The sequence below is a fragment of the Mya arenaria genome, chromosome 17 (assembly GCF_026914265.1).
Source record: "Mya arenaria isolate MELC-2E11 chromosome 17, ASM2691426v1".
Classification (NCBI taxonomy): Eukaryota; Metazoa; Mollusca; class Bivalvia; order Myida; family Myidae; genus Mya; species Mya arenaria.
Genome location: NC_069138.1, coordinates 31,349,533 through 31,377,429, shown reverse-complemented (window position 1 = coordinate 31,377,429; position 27,897 = coordinate 31,349,533). Strand labels below are relative to the sequence as shown.

At 35.3% G+C, this 27,897-nt stretch overlaps 1 protein-coding gene across 2 annotated transcripts in view; it reads left to right on the top strand.

Moving 5' to 3' along the window:
* LOC128224761 (tetratricopeptide repeat protein 28-like) overlaps positions 1–27,688 on the top strand; it is a 30,145-nt gene extending 2,457 nt beyond the window's left edge. Inside the window, exons 4-27 of one of the 2 annotated variants that reach the window (XM_052934784.1) lie at positions 204–381; positions 1,702–1,890; positions 2,710–3,695; positions 4,505–4,707; positions 5,559–5,679; positions 6,146–6,860; positions 7,853–7,978; positions 10,108–10,207; positions 10,437–10,606; positions 11,044–11,265; positions 12,461–12,608; positions 13,273–13,347; positions 14,054–14,255; positions 14,786–14,911; positions 15,278–15,377; positions 15,574–15,659; positions 17,659–17,816; positions 18,203–18,314; positions 20,790–20,858; positions 21,590–21,666; positions 23,646–23,724; positions 24,420–24,437; positions 25,302–25,409; positions 25,769–27,688. In XM_052934784.1, the coding sequence (XP_052790744.1) occupies positions 204–381; positions 1,702–1,890; positions 2,710–3,695; positions 4,505–4,707; positions 5,559–5,679; positions 6,146–6,860; positions 7,853–7,978; positions 10,108–10,207; positions 10,437–10,606; positions 11,044–11,265; positions 12,461–12,608; positions 13,273–13,347; positions 14,054–14,255; positions 14,786–14,911; positions 15,278–15,377; positions 15,574–15,659; positions 17,659–17,816; positions 18,203–18,314; positions 20,790–20,858; positions 21,590–21,666; positions 23,646–23,724; positions 24,420–24,437; positions 25,302–25,409; positions 25,769–25,906 (4,506 nt within the window). In that variant the 3' untranslated portion in view covers positions 25,907–27,688. The remainder of the gene's footprint in view (positions 1–203; positions 382–1,701; positions 1,891–2,709; positions 3,696–4,504; positions 4,708–5,558; positions 5,680–6,145; positions 6,861–7,852; positions 7,979–10,107; positions 10,208–10,436; positions 10,607–11,043; positions 11,266–12,460; positions 12,609–13,272; positions 13,348–14,053; positions 14,256–14,785; positions 14,912–15,277; positions 15,378–15,573; positions 15,660–17,658; positions 17,817–18,202; positions 18,315–20,789; positions 20,859–21,589; positions 21,667–23,645; positions 23,725–24,419; positions 24,438–25,301; positions 25,410–25,768) is intronic. The other variant, XM_052934785.1, reaches the window with a different exon arrangement.
* Positions 27,689–27,897: the final 209 nt, after the last annotated feature.

Here is a 27,897-nt window from a genome sequence, read left to right as displayed (position 1 = left end):
CATTACTCCCTACATTTTTGAAAGTACTGTTATTGTTTACTTAAGGCTTTATATTGAGGCGCACAAGGTCTTCAGCATGGCCATGCAGTACAAAGCAGCCTTGACCTCATTTCTCATTGCCCTTGACCAGGTTAACGTATGTTTAATGATATCTCTTTATTAAATTCAGAGCGATGTTACTTATTTCATTGTTTGTATTCCAGGCACACAAGGTCCTTGGCATTGCCATGCAGTACCTCCACCAGTATAAGGAGGCCTTGACCTCATTTCTCACTGCCCTTGACCTTGACCCGGATAACACAGATGAACTCACTGACCTTATTGCTCATGTAGCGGCCCAGCTGTGTGACATTCCAGAAGAGATGAAGGATTCTTTAAGAGGTATGGTTTAATTTATTTAAACTGTTGGATGTGTATTATGATATATTAGGTTCATTTAAGCTATATTTATTGTTGATCTATCCTAGATTCATTTTGTACATTTTTACCTGTTAATCTCCATTACATGTATATATACAAATTAAACATGTTTTATGCATCCTCGGCACCCCATTGTATTATATAAACCTATATAATATGATATAGATTATAATACACTGGAGTGCCGAGGATCGTTTTATGTGGCAGTTCACAAATAGTTGGTGGGACTTTAAGCTTGTGCATTTTATTGCTAACTTGTGGCTAGCCCTCTTTTATTGCACTCCATATTTTTAATTTGGAAAGGCGATTACTTTGACAAAACCGAATATACTTCCTACTTGTCCATGAACAGCTGCTGTGATCTACATATAAATATGATGCTTTGTCAAACTGTCTGATCAGACTAAGCTAAAGAAGGTTTGACCATTTTCAGACATTTTGTATTAGGGAATCCATGCACAGCTGCTGTGATCTACATAGTAATATGATGCTTTGTTAACCTGTCTGATAAGACTAAGCCAAATAAGATTCGACCATTTTCAGACATTTTGTTTTAGGGAACAATTTTATAAAAAAATCAAGACTGTAATCAAATAAATGATGCTAAAGAGACTGTACACCAGATTGGCACCAAAAAAAGTTTTTTTCTGTAACGAATCTCAGGACAATTATTTAATAGAATGTGTTACGCTTTGATATCATGATTGTAAAAAATAATACCAAAATGTTAAAAAAAATTGTGTCGGAGACCGGGTTCGAACCTGTGTCACCAAAATTGCAGTCCAGTGTCATATCCACTGAGCAAGGATGGCTTACTCTAAGCGGGTGACATAATTAAGCTATACACCTAACTCAGTAATATCACGTGATAACACTGACTAGCCAATCACGCATAAGGAATGAATTCTACTAGGTAGACATACCCAGTAATCTTTTTTAATGGAAAAGTATGAAATAACTGCTAAACTTAAATAAATTGTAAACTATGTGGTACTTCAGTAAGTAAGTTTCAATGCATTGTACACATTATTACCAAGTTTATGACAGTTTTCGACAATTTTCTTTTTTTCTTGCAAATTGATCATCTGGTGTACAGTCCCTTTAAGCAATCTCAGTTTTCGTTATTCTTATAAGAATACCTTTACCTTAAAATTGTGGGATAAATAAGTTGAATAATGATGCTGTAAGTGGCTGATGTTCAAATAAATATAGAGAAAATACTGTAGAGAAACAGTAAATTTAAGTCAATGGAAAATTATTTGGTGCTTTTTCACCTTGCAGAGATGGACTCCTACAAGAAGCTGAGCGAGGTAGGGGTGTGCCTGTTCCAGGCTCGCAAGTACAAGATGTGTATCCGAATCCTGGAGGCAGCCCAGAAGTTCCAGACCAACCAGAAAGGGATCACCATGAGGATCCTGCTTACCTTGGCCAACGCCCACTCTGCGCTCAAACATGTTGACAAGGCTATTGGTAGGGAGTGTCTGTTATTCAAAGAAAAGGGTTAGGTATTAAACCATATTTTCATAAATTTGGTTTCATTGGTATCCCCTTAAAGATTCTGTTCACCATGGCCAACGCCCACCCTGAGCTCAAACATGCTGACATGGCTATTGTTAGACATGGTCTGTTATTCAAAAAAAAGATTAGTATTGTAATATAAAGCTTTGGTTGCGTCAACATTGGCTTCAACATCGTTATTTCTATTGTGCACTGAAACAAAGCCATACATGTAGGTATGACACTTTACTGGTGGCCAGTATGGCTGAGTGACTTGTGTAACTATATAAGACTCTGGATAAGATGGCGATTCATTTAATCCATGCTTTGGGTTCCACTGTTGATTTTAGTGCTTTTATAATACCAAGAAAAGGTAAATGTTTCTCAAAGCTGTACTCTCACAGATTGACTGTTTTCACAACTGTTTTATTTTTTGTCATTGAATGAGCCAAATTTTGCATAAATGTCTGGACTGCTGACAAAAGATTGCAAATGACAGTTATTCATATTTACATTTGAAAATTAATATTTTATGGCAGTTTACCAAACAATTGAGATCTGTTCTATTTTGAGTTATCTTATATGACTGAATTGAAGGCATTAATACCAAAATCAGCTGATTCTGAGACAAAAACATAAAGAAATGTCAAACTGTCAATCAGTGAGAGTGCAGCTTTGATAGCATACATAAAATGTTAAAACTTTTGACTTCAGAGTTTACAGTTTTGGTTCATTGGTGTAATGTTGATTGATTTCTACCTGTTCTACATTTTGCATCTCTTTCCTACCCAGGCCTATACCAGGAGTGCCTACAGACAGCTATAGCCACGCATGACCAGATTTACCAGACCAAGGCTCTCGTAAATATAGCCACCTTGTGCTTGGAGAACCACGACACCCACCAGGCTATCATCAACTATGAAAAACTCCTGCAGCTTGAGGCAGAACTGGTACAGGAAACCGGAAACGAGGATTCCTTGCCGGAATTTTGGACGAAGGAATTACAATGTGGCTTACATCTGAATCTCAGTATAGCTTACAAGGCTATTGGTGATATGAGCTCGGCTATAAGGCATGCTCATAAATATGTTGGTTATATAGAAAAATATGGGTTCCAAGGGAAACTTAAAGCTGAGTCATATCATAACACGGGAATGTTGAACGAAGTGCTTGGTAATTATAATGACGCTATTAATAACTATAATAAATACTTGGACGAATGTAAGAAAAATGGGGACAAAAAGGGTATGGCTCAAGCGTACGGCTGTTTAGGGAGTGTTTATGCTGCTCTCCGCAATTGGAAACTATCGACAACCTACCATGAACAGTACGTTGCCATGGCAGCCAGGTTTGATGACAAAAGAATGCAGATTATTGCCAACGAGATGTTAGCAGACACTCTCATACTGAAGGGAGATTATGAGGGTGCCTTAAGCGCATATGAAGAAATGATAAATTGCTGTATCCGAACTGACTACAGAACACGCGCCACGGGCATGTGTAAACTAGGACATGCCTATAGAGCCTTGAAAAAGCACCAATACAGTCTCTACTTCTACGAACAAGCCTCTGCATTGGCCGAGGACCTGGAGTTTCCAGAGATTGAGACTCTTTGCCATTACAACGTCGCATGCATACTCCAGCAGTCGACCCAGCATCTGGAGCTGGAGAAAGCGCTAAAGTATTTCCAGAATCTTGTGCCGTACTTTGAGTCAAAGATAAGGGAACACCAGGCAGCAGACAGCCATTGTCCTGATGAGTACCACACACAGCTCCAGGTAGGAGATCAAGGCTAGATATTTTCATTAAAAGTGCTGATAAACTTAACAGTTAGTGATTCATTTACAAATCTGATCACTATCAAATTTCAAAGCCATAGGGCCTAAAACAAATTTACCCACAAAATCGATACTGACTTAACTTTAATTTTGGGGTCCATTTTTGGTATTTTTAACTAAATTCAGTTATTGGAAGTAAGGTTAACCACTGAACATGTAACTTTAACATAACATCTGAGCCTTATAAATGAGTTGCTGAACTATATACTGTCCTTATAAATATTTGAATGTGTTGTAAAAATATCAGAAAATCAAACATTTCAACAGAATGATTTTCTTACATTTTGTTTATAACAAGAAATATTCTGAGATTTTTTGCACCAAAATGTTTCTAAGACATTCTTAGGTTCGTTTGAAATTCCATATTTTAATCTGACTATTTTTGAGCCACAGTCACAGTCTTGTTACGCTAGGATTAATTTTATTTCAAATTGGGCATTATTTCAAAAGTTTATTTCAGCTTAATTGTAAATAGAAGGGAGACTAAACTATTACAGTCCTAACCCATTGGCTCGATATAGCTTGGCTCTATTTCCTCATTGGCTCAAACTTGATGTAAAGGACCATTTTTTTTACTCTTTGTAAGCATTCACGCTTGGCTCGATATTCCCAAGGCTCGAAGTATTTTGGCCAGACCATGGGATATCGAACCAACACGTTTCGACTGTTTACCCGAATAAGCCCTTGGTCACATATCATAAGATGCAATATGATGAATTTATTACAAACTTTGTTTAATTGTTTCACAGGAGTGTTATGATGGGATCCAGGCTGTCCACGCTAAGCTTGGAAACAAGGATGAGTGTCTACAGTTTGCTGAGGCCTATAGGAAGCGTACTCTCACCCAGACCCATAACTACCAGTCTACAGCTTTAACCAGTCAGAGTCACACAGCACCCTGGGATATGTGGACTGTGGAGAGAATGGGCCGGGTTGTCTCACAACAGAATAGGTGAGAATGAGAGTGGTCTAGTGGTATAGGCATCCGTCTCTAACCAAAGAGGTTGTGTATTCCATCCCCAACAGGGCTACATTCTCATTGCCTTTCAAAATGGACATCATTTAGTACTGTTTTCTACCCAATAAAGGGACTTGAGACCTGAGCGTGATTCTATAAGCTGTCAACCTTGGTCACAATCGAGCTAAACAAAATAAGCATAAACTATCACTTGTGAGTTTTACTTTATTCTTAAAAAAATGTTAAATTGGAATGGCCAGACCCAGACTGTTAGGAGTTCATAGGAGATAAAAGTGCATCCTTGTACCAAGTCTATTCATATCGCATCACTCCTTTGAAGAGATTTAGTAAGTTTAGTGCAGAAACCTCGTACTCCTAAATAATTAATAAGGTGAAAACCCAGACTCTTGATTGGACACCTAAGGCTTCAAAGAAGTGAAATTGTGGATACGAAATACTTATGAATATTCAAGTCTTACGAAATTTCCTTTGCTATTTTTCAAGAGCATACTCCAAAGAGTTATTGGGATAATATAGTGTGGGTTCAGATGATGGGCACGATGATGACCATATCTAAACAAGAAAATAGAATATTACTAAATATAATCATTGTTTTGTTAAACGTCCACATGAGCAATGTTCTATTCAAATGATCTGTTAGGAAATTCAATTCCCATAGGTAATTTTCTGTTTTTGAGGAAAGCTGCGCTTCAGGAAGTGAGTGTCCAATGCAAGTAGTGTTGTTATTTTGTGCGAAAGATGGAATGCAACAGTTGAACTAGTGTTGTTATTTTGTGTGAAAAGTGGAGGACACCAATGCAAGTAGTGTTATTAATTTGTTGCAGCCCAGTGTTGTACTACTCTCTGCTGTCCCAACACCTGTTACTGTGGGTCCTACAACCTGGTCAGGGCCTCACACGCTTCTACTGCAAGAAGGCAGAAGAGCCTCACAGCATGATCGAAACAGTAAGGGTTCTCTCAGTGTGATATATATAATATTTGTTTTGGTTTCACAATTCTTTTATGTATTAGATTATTTGATAGAATTACTCAATGTAGTTTGAATCTATCACATCATTGGACAGTCGTGTGATCAAGAAGGCAAAAAACAGTGCAATGATTACGTGAAGATCTTTAATTTTGTGTATGTACAGTGGAAACCCAATGGCTAGATAATGCTTGGTTGATTTCCTCGTTTGCTTAAACTGGATGTTTTAAATGACCAATTTTGCTTTACTCTTTTTAAGCATTCCTGCTTGGCTTGATATTTACAAGGCTTGAATCATTTTGACAGGTCCCTGGGATATCGAGCCAACGGTTTTTGACTGTATGTAAAAACTTACACAATATTTTTAAAATTCAATGATTTACTAGGTAGCTAAGATTATGGTCACAGCCGAAGTTCAATGAAACACCTTTACTTAACCTCTAGGTGGAGAAAATGGTTGAGGAGATCAGAGCTGACTGCGATACAAAGTCCCTACCTCGACAGTCTGAAAACAGGGCCATCCCGCTGAAAAACAATGACCTTGAAATGACCAGGAGAAAGTTCCTTAAACTTCAGAAACCTGAAGAAAATAAGGAAAGCATGGAGAATGAGACAAAAGTTGCTGATGATGTTAAGCCGGAGAAAACTGTTCAAAGACGAATGTATGACCTTCTGTTTTCACCCATAGAGGACATCTTGTCCAGATTGCCCAAAGAAGGACCACTGATAATTGTTCCAGATAAGGCTTTATGTCACTGTCCATTTAACCTCCTACAGGACTTTTTGAACCGTTATTGCTACAAGCGATTCCGTATCACCTACCTTCCAAGCCTTCTCGTGTTGGACAAAGTTGTGGCTAACGAGTTAAACCACCTTCGGCTACAAGATGATCTGGATTTTGAGCGACAAATAAATAGGAAGGGAGGAATACTGAATGCAACTAATAGATTTGCTACAATTAGTGGTATGGCTTCCCCTCAGTCTGGTGTTTCCTCCATGAATATAAGTCCACGTAAGGTTGCTCACCCTCGCCTGCTGACGAGGCCCGCAAAGTTGCACATGATATCCCCAAAGCCAGGAGTGCTGCCCAAACAGCCCACAATGTTTGAGGAAGACTTCAAGAAGCACTCACAATGGCTTGGTTCCAAGACAGCCAGAAGTAAGCCCTTGCTGGTTAAATAATATGTGGAATTAATGACAGACGGTATTAAAAACCTATATTTTTTAATGTCGCTTGGTACCTTCTGGCCACAATATCAAAAAAAAATAATCAAGTAAAATCTCAAACTCAGTCTCAAGTCATATTTTCACACAAAAGCATAGTATGATTCAAAGTCTTGTATGTTTTTACTTATTTAAAGATATATTTTTGCATAGAATGTGTTCATAAAAACCTTTTGTCAATATTTCAAAGAAAACATATTTTGGAGCAAAACTCAAGTGTTTTTTTGAAAAAGTGAATTGTACTCAACTACATTTCATGCTGTAGAATATTTTTTTCTTTGGAATATTGACCAAAGTATTTGATCAACATTTTCTATGAGAGATTGCACTTTTAAAAGGTGTAAAAACATATATATGATTTTAAATAACTTTTCATGTTATATGTTGAAATGAGTTGAGTCGATGATTGTGATTTGACTTACGTTGATTTTTGTGATATTGTGGCCTGCATTAAGCCCATGAATGTATGACGAAGTTGCCATACAGTTTTGAATCACTTCCTATTTGAAGACTTCTAAGAAAACAGCTTTAGGAAATATATTTATTTCTTGTTCATGTGATTTGGCAGTGGTCGAAATTACCAAAAGCTAGCCATGCACTGGCTAAATGCTTTCCAGGATTGCTCAAATTCTTGATTTTATATAGCAGGGGTTATTAAAAAACTGATGTCAAGCACTTGTTTCAGAATTTAGGCTTTTTAATACAAAAGTCTAATTTCAATGGACAGTTGTTTTTTTAATGAGTACATGTTGTATTAGTTAGTTTTCTCCAAACACTCTGGTGAGCCCCTCATCTACGCCCACATGCTTGTGTTACATCATACAAGCATGGATTGTACCATTTTGAACTCACTTGTTTCATTTACATTAACATTGAAAAAATAAAAGATAACAATGTGTGACAACAAGGTTTGGTTCTATGTTTCAGTGGCGCCCGGATCATACAATAGCTCCCTGGATTCTCCCCTGTCCCTGCACACAGCTGGGCCTCCCCAGTTAGACAGGGCCTACAGCTTTGGTTCTTTTACTACACTCACCACACAGACATCCACAGGTAAGCTGGGCCGTTAGCTTAACAAAATTTGAGCACTTTGATTGGACGGTTAAAACATCTTGCCAATAGACTAAATGGCAGCAGTGAGCCATATCTAAGAATTGATGTATGTAAGATGTGAAATGTTAAAATCATCAACAAACTTTTTAATGGTTCCCGTGTCCGATTATTGGAGCAGACATCCTGTTAAAGATTTAGGACAAAAATATCTACACACAGACAAAATTGAATGAAATATCATGCAACTTGTACTGTAGCAATAAATATGGTTAATATTATATAAAATAACCTTTGCAAATGACAAGAAGAATTGAATATCAATTGAGGGGGAATTTTGTTTGCCTATGCACATATTGTCAGGGCGATTTTGTCTGGGTGGGATTTTGTGACCCCCCCCCCCCCCCCCCCCACTGTTTCGGTAAATATTTTTATGCAATACAATTTCTTAGTAAATATTGCTATACCATTACACATTCTTAGTAAATATTACACCATAACTATGCCTTTGCAAATATTGCCATACCTTTAAACCTTCTCTCTAATTATTGCCATTACACCTTCTTTGAAAATATTGCCATACCATTACACTTTCTCTCTAAATATTGCCATACCATTACACCTTCTTTGAAAATATTGCCATACCATTACACCTTCTTTGCAAATATTGCCATACCATTACACCTTCTTTGAAAATATTGCCGTATCATTACACATTCTTTGTCCATATTGCCATACCATTACACCTTCTTTGAAAATATTGCCATACCATTATACCTTCTTTGTAAATATTGCCATACCATTACACCTTCTTTGAAAATATTGCCATACCATAACACCTTCTTTGAAAATATTGCCATACCATTACACCTTCTTTGTCAATGTTGTCATACCATTGCACATTCTTTGTAAATATTGCCATACCATTACACCTTCTTTGAAAATATTGCCATACCATTACACCTTTGAAAATATTGCCATACCATTACACCTTCTTTGTAAATATTGCCATACCATTACACCTTCTTTGAAAATATTGCCATACAGTTACACCTCTCTAAATATTGCCATACCATTACACCTTCTTTGAAAATATTGCCATACCTACACACCTTCTCTCTAAAAATTGCCATACCTACGCACCTTCTTTCAAAATATTGCCATATCATTACACATTCTTTGTCAATATTGCCATATCATTACACATTCTTCTTTGCCATATTATTAAACCTTCGATGTAAATTTTGCCATATCATAAAACCTTCTTCGTAAATGTTGCCATATACCATTACGCCTTCTTTGTAAATATTGCCATACCATTACACCTTCTTTGTCAATGTTGTCATACCATTGCACATTCTTTGTAAATATTGCCAAGCCATTACACTTTCTCTGTCAATATTGCAAAACCATAACAATTTCTTTGTAAATATTGCCATACCATTACACCTTCTTTGTAAATATTGCCATACCATTGCACCTACTTTGTAAATATTGCCACACTGTTTCACCTTCTTTGTAAATATTGCCATACCATAACAGCTTCTTTGTCAATGTTGTCATACCATTGCACCTTCTTTGTAAATATTGCCATACCATTATACCTTTATTGTTAATATTGCCATACCATTACACCTTCTTTGTAAATTTTGATATACCATTACACCTTCTTTGTAAATATTGCCATACCATTTTGGCATTACACCTTCTTTGTAAATATTGCCATACCATTTTGGCATTACACCTTCTTTGTAAATATTGCCATACCATTACACCTTCTTTGTAAATATTGCCATACTATTACACATTCTCTGTGAATATTGGGGCACTTTGAAGTGTAATTGTGCCAATTACACTTATCTGTAGCTCTGCACTATTTCTTTGTAAATATTGCAATATTATAACACATTCTTTGTTAATATTGCCATACTATTACACATTCTCTGTGAATATTGGGGCACTTTGAAGTGTAATTGTGCCAATTACACTTATCTGTAGCTCTGCTTTTACTTTTTGTAAATATTGCCCTATTATTACTACTTATTTGTAATATTTAACATTGCCATACCATTATACCCCCTTTGTTATGTAACATTGTCAAACCATTATGAAGTATGATTTTATTCTCGCAGGCACAGACATTACCATGTCCTCACACACAGTGACCCAGTTCAAGCAGGTCAGCTGTCAGGATCGGTGCCTCGTCTTTGGCAATCCAAAACTACCTGACAGGTTAGCATAATCTGAATGAATGTGTATTATATACATTTTGTGAGTGAATAAAAACTTGTCTCAAAATTTCACTATTAAAAAGTTTGTTTATGGAGTAAGACTCATGTATTGCATTTTATATCTTTTTATTTAGATTATCAAAATAACGACAAAGATTGAATGCTATTAAAAATAAATTTAAGCAAATCAAAACAAAGAATCAAATTTCTGTGCTGAATATTCCTCCTAGCCTGCAGCTGCATGGTAAGATGTGGCGTCCAGGAAACACAGTGATGGTGTCGGCACAGCGGGAGGCCCTGAATGTGGCCACTCTGCTTGATGTTACCCCAACAATCAGCGAGGAGGCCACAAAACATGCCTTTCTTAGGGAGGTGGAGAGGGCAGCCATTGTACACATTGGTGGGTCACAGATTAGAATGATCATAATGGACATTTTGTTAACAAGAGCTGGTGTAATATTCAATAAGTAATTTAGATTGATCTGACAAAAGTCTGTGTTTTTATTGGACAATAAAAAAGATTGACCAATACACTAAATAGAATTACTGAGGGGTGTTGAAGGTTAAAGATAATTGTGAATATGGGCACCGAATTTGACTTGCAATTTACATGTATGTATATGCCCATCCTATTTTCTGTGAATTTTGTGTCAGACTGAGCTAAAACTGAGTATTTTTGCACTTAGTCAAATGCAGTACACACAGGTAATGATAAACAGATAGGAGTTTACAGGTTATCAAGTGTTATATTTTTGTAAGGCACTGTAAATATGCCCTTTTTCCCTTTCTTATTTTGTAAAGTTACATGTATTTCTGCATTGTGAACCTATGTTTCAGTGAGTTACGGTTGCTGGCAGGAGGGCCTCATAGTTATGTCCCCTTCCTCCTCCGACCCAGGGGAGACTACCCCGGGCGAGGAGTCTTACCTCGTCACTGTAAATGACATCCTGGGTCTTAAGGTCACCGCCCAGCTGGTGGTGCTGAATCTTGGGTACAGCCCATACCGCAAGAATATACTACGTCCTGGCTACCTACTGCCCAGTGCATTTATTGCTGCAGGTACTGTAAAAGGACTTATTGGGGTGAGAGTGGTCTAGTGGTATAGGTGTCTGCCTCTCTCACCTATAAGGTTGTTGGTTTGATCTGCACCAAGAGTACTTTCTCACTGCCACTCAAAATGGACACCAGTTCTGGTTTCTGCCAAGGAAATAGACTCAAGAGTGATTCTATAAGCTATCAGCTTTCTTCACAATCTAAGGAAATTAGTATCAACTAATAGACTTATTGTCTGACATTGTACAGATATTTATTATTTATTTCTTAAGTATTGCTTTTTGACTGAAGACATGCCCAATCAAAATTGTGTTTTCTTCTACATCTAATAAAATCTAAATACATAGTTTTCACTGTTAGATGCAAAAGTTTTGTGATTACATTTGTGGCACACTTTGTTGGGCTGCAATGAGATTTCTTTGTTGCTAAATTGGTTTTAAAATCAAAACAGTGATTGCCTTTATCCAAGAAAGAAATCAAGGGCTATATTCATAAAGAGTCTTAAGGGAGGTCAAGCAGATGATGTAAGGCTTAACTATAGTATTGAATAATTTTAGTTATTGCCATCCCACCCAAACTTGGTAGTTTATCGAGTCCTTTCATGGGATTACGTTTGGGGCCCCTAGTATCAAGGTCATGGTCACTGTTACTAAAGATAGAAAAAGAGGTAGTACTGAATAACAATAGTTAGGGTTGACATTGCAACAAAACATGGTATAAAGGAAGAGTTTATGCAGACCTTTTATGGGATTGTTTTTGGGGGTTCAATGCCAATGTCATTGTTTCTGCAAATAAAAAAAGGTTGGCACTGAATAACTTTAGTTAGGGTTGATATTTTGTGACCAAACTAAGTATACATGTGTATGGAAGGGTTTATGGAGACTTATGTGCTTGGATGTGGGGCCCCTAAGGGCAAGGTCCAGTTCACTGTTACTAAAAATAGAAAAATGGTTGGTACTGCATAACTTAAGTTGGGGTTGGGATTGCGACAAAACTTGGTACATGTATTTAGGAAAAGTTTATGGAGATTTTATTTGGGTCCCATATAATCAAGGTCAAGGTCACTGTTATTTAAAGAATAAAAATGGTTGAAACTGAATGACTTCAGTTAGGGTTGAAATATTTGCAGGTTTATTACACTAATCGTCCTTTTATTGTGCATTCAATAAACTGTTAAATGTGTGATTTATATGTACACTAGGTGCCCAGTGTGTACTAACAGTGATGTGGCCCCTGCCTGATGCGTGTAACGAGAAGTTCTTTCACAGTTTCTACATGGCCTTACAGGCAGGCAATCTTGTCACCACCGCGCTTATCTCTGCCATCGCAGCTCTACGTGATGATGACAGGTAAACTAGACAAATGTTTAGTAAATTATATCAGTTTTCTACATAACAATTCAGGCATGAAATCAAGGAGGTCAAGGTCACAGTTACTAAAAATAAAAATGTATTGATGGATAGTGATGACAGTTGGTGTTAAGATAGCTTGACTGAAGAGCTAGCTTGGGATTGTTTTAAAGAGGTCAAGGTCACTGTCAAGGTCACTGTTACTAAAATTAGAAAAATGGTATCCGCTCAATAACTTAAGTTAGAATTGATGGTTAGTAATGAGAATTTGTGTGTAGGTAGCTTATGTGAAGAGCTAGCATGAGATTGCTTTTGAGAGGGGGGTCAAGGTCACTGTTACTTAAAATAGAAAAATGATTTCCGCCCAATAACTTAAGTTAGAATTGATGGAAACTAGACACATAAAATACTTAACCAGAGTACTTTTCAGTTATGCCTCTTTTTGCTAGAAGTAAAGCAAAATGCTGGTACTTTTTCCTTACTCATACAAGGAATTAATTGGCTTTTGTTCATTTTAGCTCTATGTTGCATTTTAATATTATAAATACTATTCATGTGTTATTTCAATGAAATGGCATGCCAAGGTTTGAGATGGTAAGGCTCTTTTAAAGCAATAAATATTTGAAGTTATGTCATAATAAGTAGTTTCTTTGTTGCTTTTCAGGTTTAAATCTCCTTATTTCTGGAGTCCATTTGTGTTGATAGGGAAGGATGTTCACATCAACATCAAAGAAATAAGGTAGGTGTGGGACAAAGACTTACAAAGTATCCTCTTATAATCATTATGCCTGTTGTTAAGGTTATTGTCCCCAGAGTTACTAGGTTTGGGTTATCTGAAACAAATATTATTTTCCCATAATGCCTTTGTTAATGCAGTATTTGTCACCTGAGCAGTATGATTATATTTTGAAATGTTTTAATCTTGAAATTGAAGATTAGCATTGATAAAGTTTACATAAACCTCAAAAGAATATCAAGAAATGCAAAAAAAATGAAGTGACACTCTTATTCAAAATCAATACATACACATGTAAAACAAACATAATTTTTGAGTGATACACCCTCAACTGCTATCTAAATAATGCATTTATGGAAAACATTAATTACTATTAACACTATTATAACTGTGTATTTAATAGCTGAAAACACAAAAATATTAAATGATTAGTGAATGCTAAAAGATTTACTGCGATTTACTATGGTCTCATAAGGTAGCAATACCGTGTTTAATGCTCATTTCTTTTAAATTAATTTCGGTATCCTTCTTAAGAACCATTGTTGTCAACCTTTTTGGTATATTAGAACATTTGTATTAAATGTGTTAAATCTTATTTGGGAGTAGGAGTGCATCTTTAAATAAGTTGCAAATTATTTGAAAATCATACTGCTCTAGCCCAGTACGTGCTTGCTATTCACATAAAAATAAAAATAATGCCTAACTACAGACATGCTATGCTGGACCAGACATTAGACCAATCAGAAGCGGCTGTGGAAGAAGGGTCGGGCCGTGCCTACCTAAACCCGCGCCCAGTCCTTGCGCCCGTCAAACGGAAACCCGAGAATCTGCGGGTGCTGCAGACACACCTGGCTACCCTGCTCCGACACCACTCAAACCAACCCAAGTGTCTGCCTGGCCTTATTGACCTGGTAAGATTTATGTATAAACAAGAGAGTTGCGTATTGAATGCCAATGCTCATCTGTTCTTTTTTTAATCAGAGCAAATGGGAATAACTCAATAATTATTAATGCAAAAGTTAATGTTTTTGGGTGATGCTGACAACAACAACACCAAGACAATGACAATACCGCATCTTTTTATCATTGAATAACAGACTTACGAGATTCTTAAATTTTAAATGATAATGTTTCAAAGTAATTGGCAATGTTAGCCTGATTCTTTATCTACTTAATTGACTTGGCAGTATTAAAAACAGAAATGTTGATAATACAGCCACCCAGTGTAAATGAGGAAAGCGCATCTTGTGGTTCAAGGTCACACTCCAGATAAGTCATCTATCATTAGGATGCAAAGATTTGGTAGTGCATTTAAGATACTAACATTCAGAGTATTTCTATGTTTAATGACTTGCATTTACTTGTAGACCTTCTATTTATAAATGGCGCTTGGTGACTTTATAGCATTTAACCCACTGATTGTGATGGCCTTGTTTTACAGCTGGACAGTTCCCTGAAGCGACTGCACACTGAGGAAAACAACCGTCAGACCAGCCTTCTGTCAGATGACATCATGCAGGGTACTGGCGCTGTAGATCTGCTCAAATTCCTCGGATACCATTTCCAGGTTAGAGATTACCCAGTAGTCAGGATTGTTTTTTCTTTATTCTTTGGGGGTGGGGAGAGGGTGAGGGTCAATTGGTCTTAAACATGCTGACGTAGCTGGTGTATGTTTGAGGAAAGAGGAAAGAAGTCAAACCCTAGATAATCCAAATGTGGTAAACCCTCAATGGAATACAAACTTTACTCCTTCTCCCTCTTTTTTGAGGGAAGAAGTCAAACCCTGGAAACCTATACCATTTGTGGTATACCCTCAATGGAAAATAAACCTAACTCCTTCTTAGTTTTGTTTCAGGGACAAGATACAACCCTAGGTAGCCGAGATGTTGTATACTCTCAATGGAATGTAAACTAAACTCTTTATATGTTTCAGGCACGAGGTACAACCCTGGACAACCCATATGTGGTGTATCCACACTGGAATAAGGATGAACTTCTCATACCTACATATGACGCCATTAGAGCATTACTGGGTATTTAGCATCTCGATTATTACTCAATTAAATACCAGTTGATGAAAATTTTATATTTTCATATATGACTAAAATGAAAAGTCAGAAGTTTTCGCAATGTTTACAAGATTCCATTATACACATTCACAGAATTTACCACGACTCAATGGCAATACCTATATGTTGTATATGTGTTCATTTTGGTTCCCTGTTACAGAGATCAGTGGGAGCCGGGAAGTGGTCCAGGCCGTTTGCAGTGTCCTGCCCATTACCCAGGATAACATCTCCCTTATCATAGACCTCGTATGTACATCCTTTTTTTCTGATTTATTGTTCACATATAGTTTAAATTAACACATACAAAGTCATTTCTAAGTAAAGTATGTCAACAATTTTATGCTTTTATAGAAGTTAATTTCAACGCACAAAAACACATGCACCCCCCCCCCCCCCCCCCCCCCCCACACACACACACTGTCTGAGTGTAAGATTTTGAAATAGGAATTGAATGATGGTTTGAATGATGGTCTAACATTTAATGTTTCATTTAGAAAATGAAGAAATTCATTAAATTATAATATTTGACTTCCAATTGATTTGACTATCACAATATTCATGGATCAAGATTTTCACAAATAGTTTAAAACATTCCATGGAGGTCGTACCGTGTTCTATTGTTTCAATGTTCATACTAGAAAAATCGCATAAAATTATAATTCATTTATATAAATATGTATTAATGGGCTTTATTTTTAACAAAAATTGATATAGAAACTGCGAAGCAATACATCAGCTGTAGTTCTGTAAACTTTATATTTTTCCAGTTAATGTTGATTTCTAAGTTTTGGAATATATGTTGCCCTTTTAAGTCTGAAGAAAGGTGGATTGATGTGGCTTATTATGAATGAAGAAACTGATTTTTTTTTCTTATTTTCTGGCAAAGTTTGATTTATATTTTCTGATCCTATCTTCGTTTGAACTCAGATGGGATACAGTTGACAAGTGTAAGATATTTCTGGAAGTCAGCATTATTTATGCTCTATAATCATTTTATTTCATCAAAACAGTACAAGTAATTTAGTAGTCGTATATATTTGTTCAAAATATTTTACAACTTTTTGATACCAATTCTTATATATTGTAAAGTATAACCATTTTGTTTTATCAATTTATTATTTCACACTATTGTTTTACCAATGCTTTTAGTTTTACTTTAGAATGGTTCCTTTTGTTGCAATGTTTTTGCCCATTAAGTAAAAATCAGATTCTAGTATTAATTTTGTTGGGGTAATTCTGTAGCGTTTATGAACATTTTAAGAACAATTTCCAATCTCAGTGAATGGAGGTATGAAGGTATGTTTTTATTCATATTGCTTTGATTGAGCGTATATTACTAAGTCTGTCAATTTTAGACCACCGTATTCATATTTTCGGTATAGGATGTTTCTTTTAATCTTATCCAATATGCGATCCCATATAAAATAAATATGGAATTTTTATATCAACTATTATTTGTTTATTTGTTTTTATCTTTGTTTTATCCTTATGATTGTGAAACAAGTTATTACAACATTATATGAATCACTTTTGTTGACAGGATGTTTATTTCGCTAGCAGTGAATGGGTAAATAAGTTTAGGTAAATCAAATGTTTTAATGACCCTTACCAGTACCTTTACCATCAACGTATGTTTCTATGTTGCCATTGATTCTATACATATTTAAATTCTATACGTTTTTTTCTTTATTTGTTTTTATATTTATTTGCTCGACATATGTAAAAGGTCATTCCTAAAGTGGTTAGACTATCAGTTGTCCACAAAATTGTATATTTGAGTTTTTAAAAAATCTCACTCTTATTTTTTAATGATTTATTTGTGTTCAGATTAGGCCTGAGCATTTTGAAAACATTTCAAGGGTTTGTGAAAGTGTCTAACACTGTGTTTATACTTTTTGTTACCCTGGAAGATGACAAATTTAACTAGATGCCAAGAAAGTTACATTTTAAACTTTTATTTCTTTGAATGGTACAATTTATATATTTCAAATTGAGAGCTCATATACTTTTTTGGTAAATATTATAGCTGCTCTCTCACAGATTGACTATTTTGACAACATTTAATATTTTTTCTAAGAATGAGCCAATTTTGGGGTAAATGTCCAGAAACCAGCTGTGGGAGGAACCACACCCCTGAGATTAGTAAAAAATAACCAGGAATACAAGGTTTTGCCCTTATCTAACTGATCATCTTGTAAAACAGTTGCATTGAAAAAATTGAAAAATCTTCCTCTGTCTATTGCAGCTTAGTGTGACGAAGCATGCCCCTGAGATCCAGTTGAAGGTCACGGACCTCTCTGTGCGTCCACTGTGGTCCAACCTCACTATCAAGCACCTGCTCGTTGCCATTGGTTTCCACCAGATTGGCATGATCCTCAACTTTAACAGGACACCGGAGTACAGGTATGTTGTGTTTGATTTCGATGATCAAATGTCTTCAAATTCCAATGAAAAAAAATTGTTTTGCAAATGGTTGTTGTTAAACAAGTGGTTGATTGGTCGGAAGTCCTAGTTTTACTTAAATAAAACTACCAAAGACCTAGCACAGTTGGACAAACAACTAGAAACTTTGTTGGTGGTTTGGCCATGTCCATAGAATACCCATGTTGATATAGTGCTAAGTAGGCCAAAGGTCAAGGTTTGATTGATTGGGATACAGATGCCATCATGTTTTGTTCTTACAGACAGTTGATGGTGGTGATCCAGTTATTCTTCTTTGTGAGCTAGGTCCTACTGTATAAACTTGATGTCAGCAGCTTATTATAGGGATACATGTTTTGTTTTTACAGACAGTTGATGATGGCAGTGTTCCAGCTCCTGTTGTCTGTGAGCCAGTCCAAGAGCCAGGTCTTACTGTACAGACTGGATGTTAATCTGCTGGGAACCAGCTCTGACACTAAAGTGGGTACAATTTTACTTAAGTGTACTTCCACAACATCTTTACCCATGCTATATTTTTAACCAGGTTTTCAATGAAAACCGGGTTATTAGAATGAGGTTGTCGTTGGGCGGACGGGCGGGCGGACGGGCGGGCGGGCATTCGTGCGTCAAACATTGGTTTCTGTTCAATAACTTTAGTTAACATTGATAGATATTGACGAAACTTGGTGTGTAAGTTGCTTATGTGAAGAGCTAGCTTGGGATTGCTTTTGAGTGGGGAGGAGCTAAGGTCAAGGTCACTATTACTTAAAATAGAAAAATGGTCAAGGTCACTGTTACTTAAAATAAAAAAATGGTTTCTGCCCAATAACTTAAGTTAGCATTGACCGATATTGATGAAACTTGGTGTGTAGGTAGCTTATGTACAGAGCTAGCTTGGGATTGCTTTTGAGGGGGTGGGGCTAAGGTCAAGGTCACCTGTTAATAAAAATAGAAAAATGGTTTCTGCCCAATAACTTTAGTTAGGATTGATAGATATTGACGAAAGTTGGTGCGTAGGTAGCTTATGGGAAGAGCTAGCTTGGGATTGCTATTGAAGGGGGAGGGGCTAAGGTCAAGGTCGCTGTTACTTAAAATAAAAAATGGTTTCTGCCCAATAACTTTAGTTAGCATTGACCGATATTGATGAAACTTGGTGTGTAAGTTGCTTATGTGAAGAGCTAGCTTGGAATTGCTTTTGAGTGGGGAAGGGCTAAGGTCAAGGTCACTATTTGGCCTAAAAAAAATTGTTTGGTTAGGGTCAACCTTTTCAAAAATAGGTAGGGTAGGTAGGCTTTTTTTTTTATTTATTAGGCTTTATATAAGAATGTAATTTTCATCATTGGATAATGGTGTTAAAGTTATCTTCTGTATAAGCATTTAAGGTTTTCAACTACAAAGTGAAAAGCAATTTTCTCAAATTGCTAAAAATAGAAAAATGGTTTCCGCCCAAATACTTTAGTTAGGATTTACAGATATTGATGAAACTTGGTGTGTAGGTAGCATGTGAAGAGCTAGCTTGGGATTGCTTTTGAGTGGGGAGGGGCTACAGCCAATGTTACTGTAACTTGAAATAGAAAAATGTTTTTTGCCAAATAACTTTTGATAGCATTGATAGATATTGATTAAACTTGGTGTGTGGGTAGCTTATGTAAAGAGCTAGCTTGGGATTGCTTTTGAGGGGGGTGGGGCTAAGGTCAAGGTCACTGTTACTAAAAATAGAAAAATGGTTTCTGCCCAATAACTTTAGTTAGCATTGATAGATATTGATGAAACTTAGAGCGAAGGTAGCTTATGTGAATAGGTAGCTTGGGAGGTGGGGTCATGGTCACTGTTCCTAAAAATAGAAAAATGTTTTTCTGCCCAACAACTTAGTTAGAATTGATGGATAGTGATGACTCTTAGTGTGAATATAGCTTATATGAAGCTGCAGATTGAACTTGCTCATACAACAAATTAATTGGCTATAATTTCTGATTGCCCATAACAAAAACCTGGTTTTGTCGCATTGTGGCGCTTCTAGTTCTGATTACTCTACAGATTATACAGAAAATAGGCTAGCAAAATTTCATAATGCGTATTATATTCAACAGTAACTGCTCAGCTATTTCCATATTACATAAGGTGTGTCTTAGGCATCCAATCAAACATACCGATATCACCTCATTCATTATTCATGAGCACAAGGTTTCTGAAGTATGTTTGCCCCAGGTATTCAATGGAGTTTAAAAATGAAAAGACTGGGTATCGAGGATGTCCTTTCTAGCATTGTCATGGCCTGTTCTTGTCATCATTGGAATCTTGCAAAACCTTTAACTGACTATCATAGCTTAATTACACTACAGATATCATTCAGATAAAACATAAAGATGAACAAATGTTAATATTTACAGTATACACATGAGCTCAAAGTACTGTCACTCTTATGAAAATAATTGTGGAGTTATTCTCTTTTCTTTGAATGCTGTAAATATACCATCTTGGGCATCTTCTCGCTATGCTCTTATTCATACATGTAAGAGATGAAATTTTGGATTCACTTTTATATTAGAATACAACTGCATAAAAAATCAAAGTATATTCAAGTATTATTATTTAAATTTAAAGATAAGTGATCATCCTATTGGTATATCGTTATGAGATTACAAATTGATTTATCTATATGAACAAAGGATTGTGCATGAAATCCTTTAAACCTGGCCCTTAATATTCTGAAGTAACAAGCTTTATGATCTAATATCAATTAGTGAATTACTTATTTATATTTGATTTTACTCAAGGAAAAAAGGTTCTTTGTAATTATCATAAAGATAATTTCCTTATAAGGGCACAGAACTATTCAAAATGAGAATGTTATACAGATTATACCACATCAAAAATAGTGAACGAAGCTTAATCCTTTTATAAAGTGCTAAGATTGTTCTAGATATTAAAGCCTGGATGTAAACACTATTTCAGTCAACATCCGACTACCCAGAGTTGACCAGACTTCCCTCTTTGGCTCCCCTAATCCTGCCACGAAATCAGGTATGTCTCAAAATTGTATGATTATGTCTTTGTTTTCAAGTTTTGTATATATGACACTTGTATATTGAAGATTTTTTTTTGAAATTGTTAAACTCTCATTGTATAAATATTTTGCTCTTGAATTATGGAGGAAATAAAAGATCTTTCTATTGTAGAAACCTAATGGTGAGATCTGTAAAAACTAAATTATGGTAACAGAGGGGGAAAAAAACCAAATTTAAAAGAAAATGCAACTAAATTCCTCACAATTTAAAAAATTTGCCTTAGATATGAAATGGAAACCAACGACCATACAAGGGAGCATCTCAGTGAAAAAATATCTTGGTGAACATACCTTAGTTATTTTAAAGCTGCACTCTCACAGATTTACCGTTTTTACAACTTTTTTTATTTTTTGTCTTGGAATGAGCAAATATTGAGTTAATATCTGCAAACCAGTGATAAAAGACTGCTGACAAAAGATCAGATCACAGAGAGTGCAGCTTTAAGAATATTATTTCAAAACCCCTTTACTTTTCAACAAATTTATTCATATGCATTCATTAACTAGACCATGTAATTGCTTATTTTCATAGCTTGGGTGTTCAAAAATTGAACAGTTCTTAAAAAGAATTTAAAAAAAACAACAATTTTCCATTTAGTTGAAAATTAATTATCAGTTCCTTTATGAATACGGCCTTAGAAGTTTTTCTTGGTTTTCATATAAGTTAACTATGATTTGAATATTTCAGTTGCGCATGAGCACGCCATGGTTGAGCAAGGCGGAGTCCCACATGGAGATGGAGGAAAAAGTCAAGCTTGCACGATCGTACGTAATTATTATTTGTTCTCTCCTGCTGTTATACACAATTAATGGAATTATGAGAGTCTGAGAATGCGAATGGTTTAAGATCCAAATTAGTGTAGAACCAGTGCTTCAAACCAACAAATTTGTTTGTCTCGATTGATTTTGACCACACCGGATAGACTTCAGGAACAGAAATTTTGGTCTGAAATTGGTTAATAAAATTCTATTTTGGATCGGAAAAGTCAGTTAAAAACCTGATTTGTCATTCAAACATTCCCCTCACAATCCCAATAAAATGACAAGATCACAACCATCAGAGTAACGCAACTATTGGCAGAGATGTTCTAATGGCAGATGTTTGTAATGAACAATAGAACAATAGGATTCATGATTAGTCTCAAAGCATGGCAGACATATAGGGACTAGTTTGACTTACTTTGTCCTCATTGGCATCGTCTGCGTTACACTTTCCTATCAAATGATTACAATCAATGACTTCTGAATGGCTGTCTACAGGATACACATCCGATTCTCGTTTTTAGCTCGACTATTCGAAGAATAGGTGGGCTATACTACTCGCTCCGGCGTCGGCATCGACGTCCGGTTAAAGTTTTAGGGCAAGTTGGGATTTTCGCTTATAAGTCCAATACCCTTCATTCAATTGACTTAATACTTCACACAGTTGTTCAGGGCCATCACATGATGAGGTTAGATAACTCCATATTATTCTTTACACAGATTATGGCCCCTGATTGACTATGAAACTTAAAGGTTAAAGTTTTAGGGCAGGTTGGGATATTTATTAATAACTTCTATACCCTTTGTTCAATTGACTTAATACTTCACACAGTTGTTCAGGACCATCACACAATGAGGTTACATAACCCCATATTGTCCTTAATACAAGATATGGCCCCTGATTGGCTTAGGTTAAAGCTTTAGGGCAGGTTAAAGTTTTAGGGCAAGTTGTGATTTTCACTTATAAGTCCAATACCCTTCATTCAATTGACTTAATACTTCACACAGTTGTTCAGGGCCATCACATGATGAGGTTAGATAACTCCATATTATTCTTTACACAGATCATGGCCCATGATTGACTATGGAACTTAAAGGTTAAAGTTTTAGGGCAGGTTGGGATATATTAATAACTACTATAATAATATATTAATAACTTCTATACCCTTTGTTCAATTGACTTAATACTTCACACAATTGTTCAGAGCCATCACATAATGAGGTTAGATAACTCCGTATTATCTTTTATACAAATTGTGGCCCCTGATTGATTATGGAACTTAGGCTAAAGTTTTAGGGCATGTTGGGAAATTTATTAATTACTTCTGTACCCTTCATTCAATTACGTCTGTACCCTTCATTCAATTGACTTAATACTTCACACAATTGTTCAGGACCATTACCCAATGAGGTTACATAACCCCATATCCTTAATACAAGTTATGGCCTCTGACTGACTGAGGTTAAAGTTTTAGGCAAGTAAAAGTTAAGGGCAAGTTGGGATTTTAATAAAAAAAACTTCTATAACGTTCTTTCAATGCCCTTAATAAAATTCAAAATGATTTACGACCATCATACAACAAGAAACAACTCCATTTTAACCCTAAATACAGATTATGGCCCTTGATTTTTTTTTATTTCTTTTGAAAAGCATATTTGTATATTCTTAACTACATTTTCATAATGGGAAATCAAGTTATTTGAATGACTTGCGTCATTGTTCGGGCAGGCTGGTGGGAGGGCAGCATCAAAGTCACCTTATGTATCAAATAATTTTAGTTAGGTTTGACATAAAGAGAGACCAAACTTTGTAATATTACATCGTTATTCACTTCTGAGTCAAAGCGGCGTAGTCGAGCACGCTGTCTTACGACGGCTCTTGTTCTTGTTGACTCTAGTTGCTGTGACAAGGGTTATAACTATCATCTTTTTATCTGATATAATTGTTTGTCCCAAATATTTTGTGACATATATTGTTCCAGGCGAACCGATGTGGATGAGAGCTTCAGGGAGTATCTGGAGCGAGCCAAGACCTGGCACACCATCACCATAGCTGCACAGGTAAGTTCCATTCCTAATATGCTGTACATTTTGCATTGAAAGGTTAAATATTTGCAATTAGATAACAAATGTCTAAATTAAGTTAAATAATTCTTTAAGGATGATTAAATAATGTTGTCATGAAAAAAATACCCCACAAAATTTGCCAAAATAAAAAAATCTAAAAAAATCATGTCTTTGAAATTCTAACAATTTACAGATACTGTTGTATACAATGCTACTTCATTATGGCATATTAATAGGCTTGCATCAGAAATAGTGTTCAGGTTTGTGTATTTTATCCTGGATATGCTGGAAAAAGCTTCTACACACCGTTAAAAAAACAACAATGGATGAAGTTGGGTTATGCTTTTATTGTACCCCCAGAGAGTTATATATAGTTGTTGAATCTGTCAAGTCACGTCACCTCAGTGAAGGTTTGTCAGCATGGGAAATTGTGTGACATTTTACTGGTCAAACAAAAGTTGTGGCCATTGTCAAAGTAAAATAATTAAAAATACCATTTCTATGTCCATGCAGCAATTTGGGTTATTCATCATTTCATTGATAGCTCTAATTCAAATAAGTCAATGCTACAGATCTATAATGTCGCTGTAAGTGATACATTAGATCGTAAAAAAGACACAATATTATGCAATTATGCAATCATGTACATATTGTTACATGTCTTTGACATAAAACTTAAACTGCTACAGATAAATGACCTAAGAAAGGTTTGTACATTTTCCCGACACTAAACAGCATTGTCACCGGGGCGCTGTTTTACCACCATGTGATCTTGTTTAACATTCACTTTTCCTCTGGAATAATGGGAAGTGGTTTTGTGTGATTAAATTTTTACAAAAATTTAAACAAAAATACAATCCCATACATTTTGTATGTTTTTTTCTGTGGTGTTATTCTTATGAGCCACTAAAATTAAATGTAGTTTCTTTTTAATAGCGTTGTTAACATCAATGGACAATAAGACATTTAATAATGTGATGTCATCACTACATGCACTTGGTAACATGAGGGACTCACTTGTTTGTTGGGTTCTTGTTGGGCACTGTGTGATTTGAACTTATCTTTAAAATTGATTGATCAACATATCCAGAATTTTAGTATATTGAAACTCAATAGATTATAAATAACAGGGTGTCTATAAATATAATTTTTAATATATGTTACTATTTCAAATGTCTGTCAAGTTTAAGATTGACAACATATGCTCTTGATTTACACTTCAAAATAATAGCAGTGGTTTTCAGTTAAAAAGTTCTGTATAATCCTTTTCAGCAGCTGCAAAGTGTATAAAACTTGTATAAGTTGTCCTAAGGTTATTTGCACATGTTCTAACTGACTTAGATTATAACGTGTTTTCTGCAGCCAAAAAAAAATGTTGACATTATATCTGTTAGGTTGTAAAATAGCAAGACATAACGATTAAGGGTGGTTCTTATTGGAGGTTGATAGGCGATTTCATGATGTTTCATTGTCTGGATGTGTAGGCACTTAATGGTTTTGACAGTAACATTTGCTGGAACACTACTTGTTTTTATAAGGCCATGGGTAAATAATTGTGTGTTAATTTTAAGGCTGATGAAGCCTTGGACCAGTATGGCCGTCCAAAGTCATCGCCGCAGAAAGTTAAGGTGTTACCGGGGGCAACAGCCTCCACGGGACGGGTACCTGTTGACTTTCAGGTGAGTTCAAATTGTTTACTTAAGATTTAAATCTTTTTAATGTGGATATATTACTTATTTATACATGATAAAAGTGTTGAAGAACTGCTATATTAACATTTAAACATTTAACTCGGGTCATACTTTATGTAGTTTATCAATGCTTTTCACCCAGAACATTAAAGAATAAAGAGGATTTGACTGGGAATGGCAGTCTCTTCTATCTTATGTCACATATGACATTTTAAAACACAATTTAAGTAGTGATGGCGATGTTTGCAGGGTCAAGCTATAATGCAGCCAACAGGTGCAGACAGACCTTGATTAACCTTAATAAACACACAATTCTTTATACAAATTAATATTTTGTGTTGCTCTAGGCTGCCTTGAAGAATGAGGAAGTAGACCAGCGAAGAGATTATGCCCATTTCATATACATGGAACGGATGAAGAATATCGACACAAGGCGCAAAAATGAAGTGATGAAACTGTATCTGCCCTATGTCAACTCTGTATGAACTTGATTGTTTCGTTTGATATATTGATGGGTGTTTAGCCGAAACAATAAAAGGATGGAAATCTCCCTGGAATATTGATATGTATTGTTTCAAATAATGATAAATATTTAATAATATTAGATCATTATTATTAAATGACGAACATCTGCCTGTATCATAAACTATATTTGTTTTGTTTGAAATGTGTACTATGCATTTATGCAATTATTATATTTGGTATTATGGTATTATTGTTGTTATTTGTGAGAGCTATGTTTTGTTTTAAATAACTACATTTTTATGTTATTTGTGTTTGCGTTTCACTTGCCTCTGTGATAATTTTTTATTGTTAATTTTAATATTGTATTCAAATACATGAAATTCAACATTTTATTTACTTATACAATAAAAAAGTCAATGGGCTGACTTTTCAGAACTTTCTTAAAGTTAACAACCGGATTAATAAGAACTTTGTTGCCTTTAAATGTGAGATATTTTATGTTGACTGCTCATCTATTTAACCCTTTGCATGCTGGGTAAATTGTCGTCTGCTCAAAAATGTCGTCTGCTTTATTCTTAATTTCTTTCATTTTACTTAAAACTTTGGGGATATATTGACTGAGTGGCAAACAGCTTGGAACCTGACCAGGCGCCGAGTTACTCGGCGTCTGGTTTGGTTCCAAGCTGTTTGCAAAGCCTTTAAAATCGCCATCAGCAGCCTAAGGGTTAAATAAAACAAGTACATTGGAGACATTTAAAAGTAAGGTGCATAAAACACGGTATTTCTATCTTATGAGACCATAGTAAATCACAGTTAATCTTTTAGCACTCACCAACAACCATTTAATATTTTAGGGTTTTTCAGCTATTAGATACACAATTACAATCTTGTTATCAGTAATTAATATTTTCCATAAATGCATTATTTAATAAGTTGTGAAAGGTTTACCTCTCAAAACTTGTGTTAACTTTGTTATACATGTGTATTTATTGATTTTGAATAAGAGTGTCACTTTAATGGTTAAACCTCAATAGAATGTACATGGATATTGCACGAATATAAAATACTGTGATTTTCTAATGAATATCTTTTTTCTTCAAAAAGCAATTTTGAAATTATTCAAATTATATCTATATTACATGTTAGAGTAAAGCTCTCTGTGATACTGGTTTGTACTGCTGGCCTCAATCTCTCGAAAAATCTTAAAGACCTAGTTTAAGCCTTCTATAACACCCCCCCCCCCCCCCGAAAAAACAACGTGTATTTGTACACAACTTGTTAATTGATCTTATTTTAATTGCCTAATTGTTTTATCAGATCTCCGATCTGAGCATTCTGCTGTGCAGTTTGGGATATTTTATTATAGAAATGGACCCTAAATGGTCCTGAGCCAATAAACAAATACACAGGAATTGGCCCCTACTGTGACACCAGTGCAATTAGCAGGAGATGCACAGCAGGGGATTATCATGCCAAACATTCCTTAAACTAGGCCTTTAAGTCTGTTATAACAGGTTTTAACTAAGCTCACTATTTTTGTTTTAGTTTAATTCGTATGATTTTTATGGTTAAGAGATTTTTGTACTTTTTAAGGAAATTATTAATAGGATAAACTAATTTGTATTTAGTAAAATCAAGATTAAGTAAGAAATCTTACTTAATGAATAAGCTACTTTATCTTGTTATGCTTAAGTAGCCTTCAGAAATTGGGGCCAGGTTGTTATGTTTGTATGAAATTTCTATCGATATGTTTAAACAAAGAACTGCTTTAATATTTGTTAATAAAACAGAACAGAACAAAACAGACTTTGTTTATTTAATAAACATAAAATGATCAGTGTGTATTTAAGTCATAATTATGTTAAAATAAACAAAACAACAATATCAAACAAATGTTAACAGCGATGTTTTTGAGAATGTGTTTATAGACAATCATATTTGAGCTTCCTAGCTTGAACGTCTTAGTACAGAAAATAGCTTATTATATTAACAAAGGTTTCTCATTAGAATT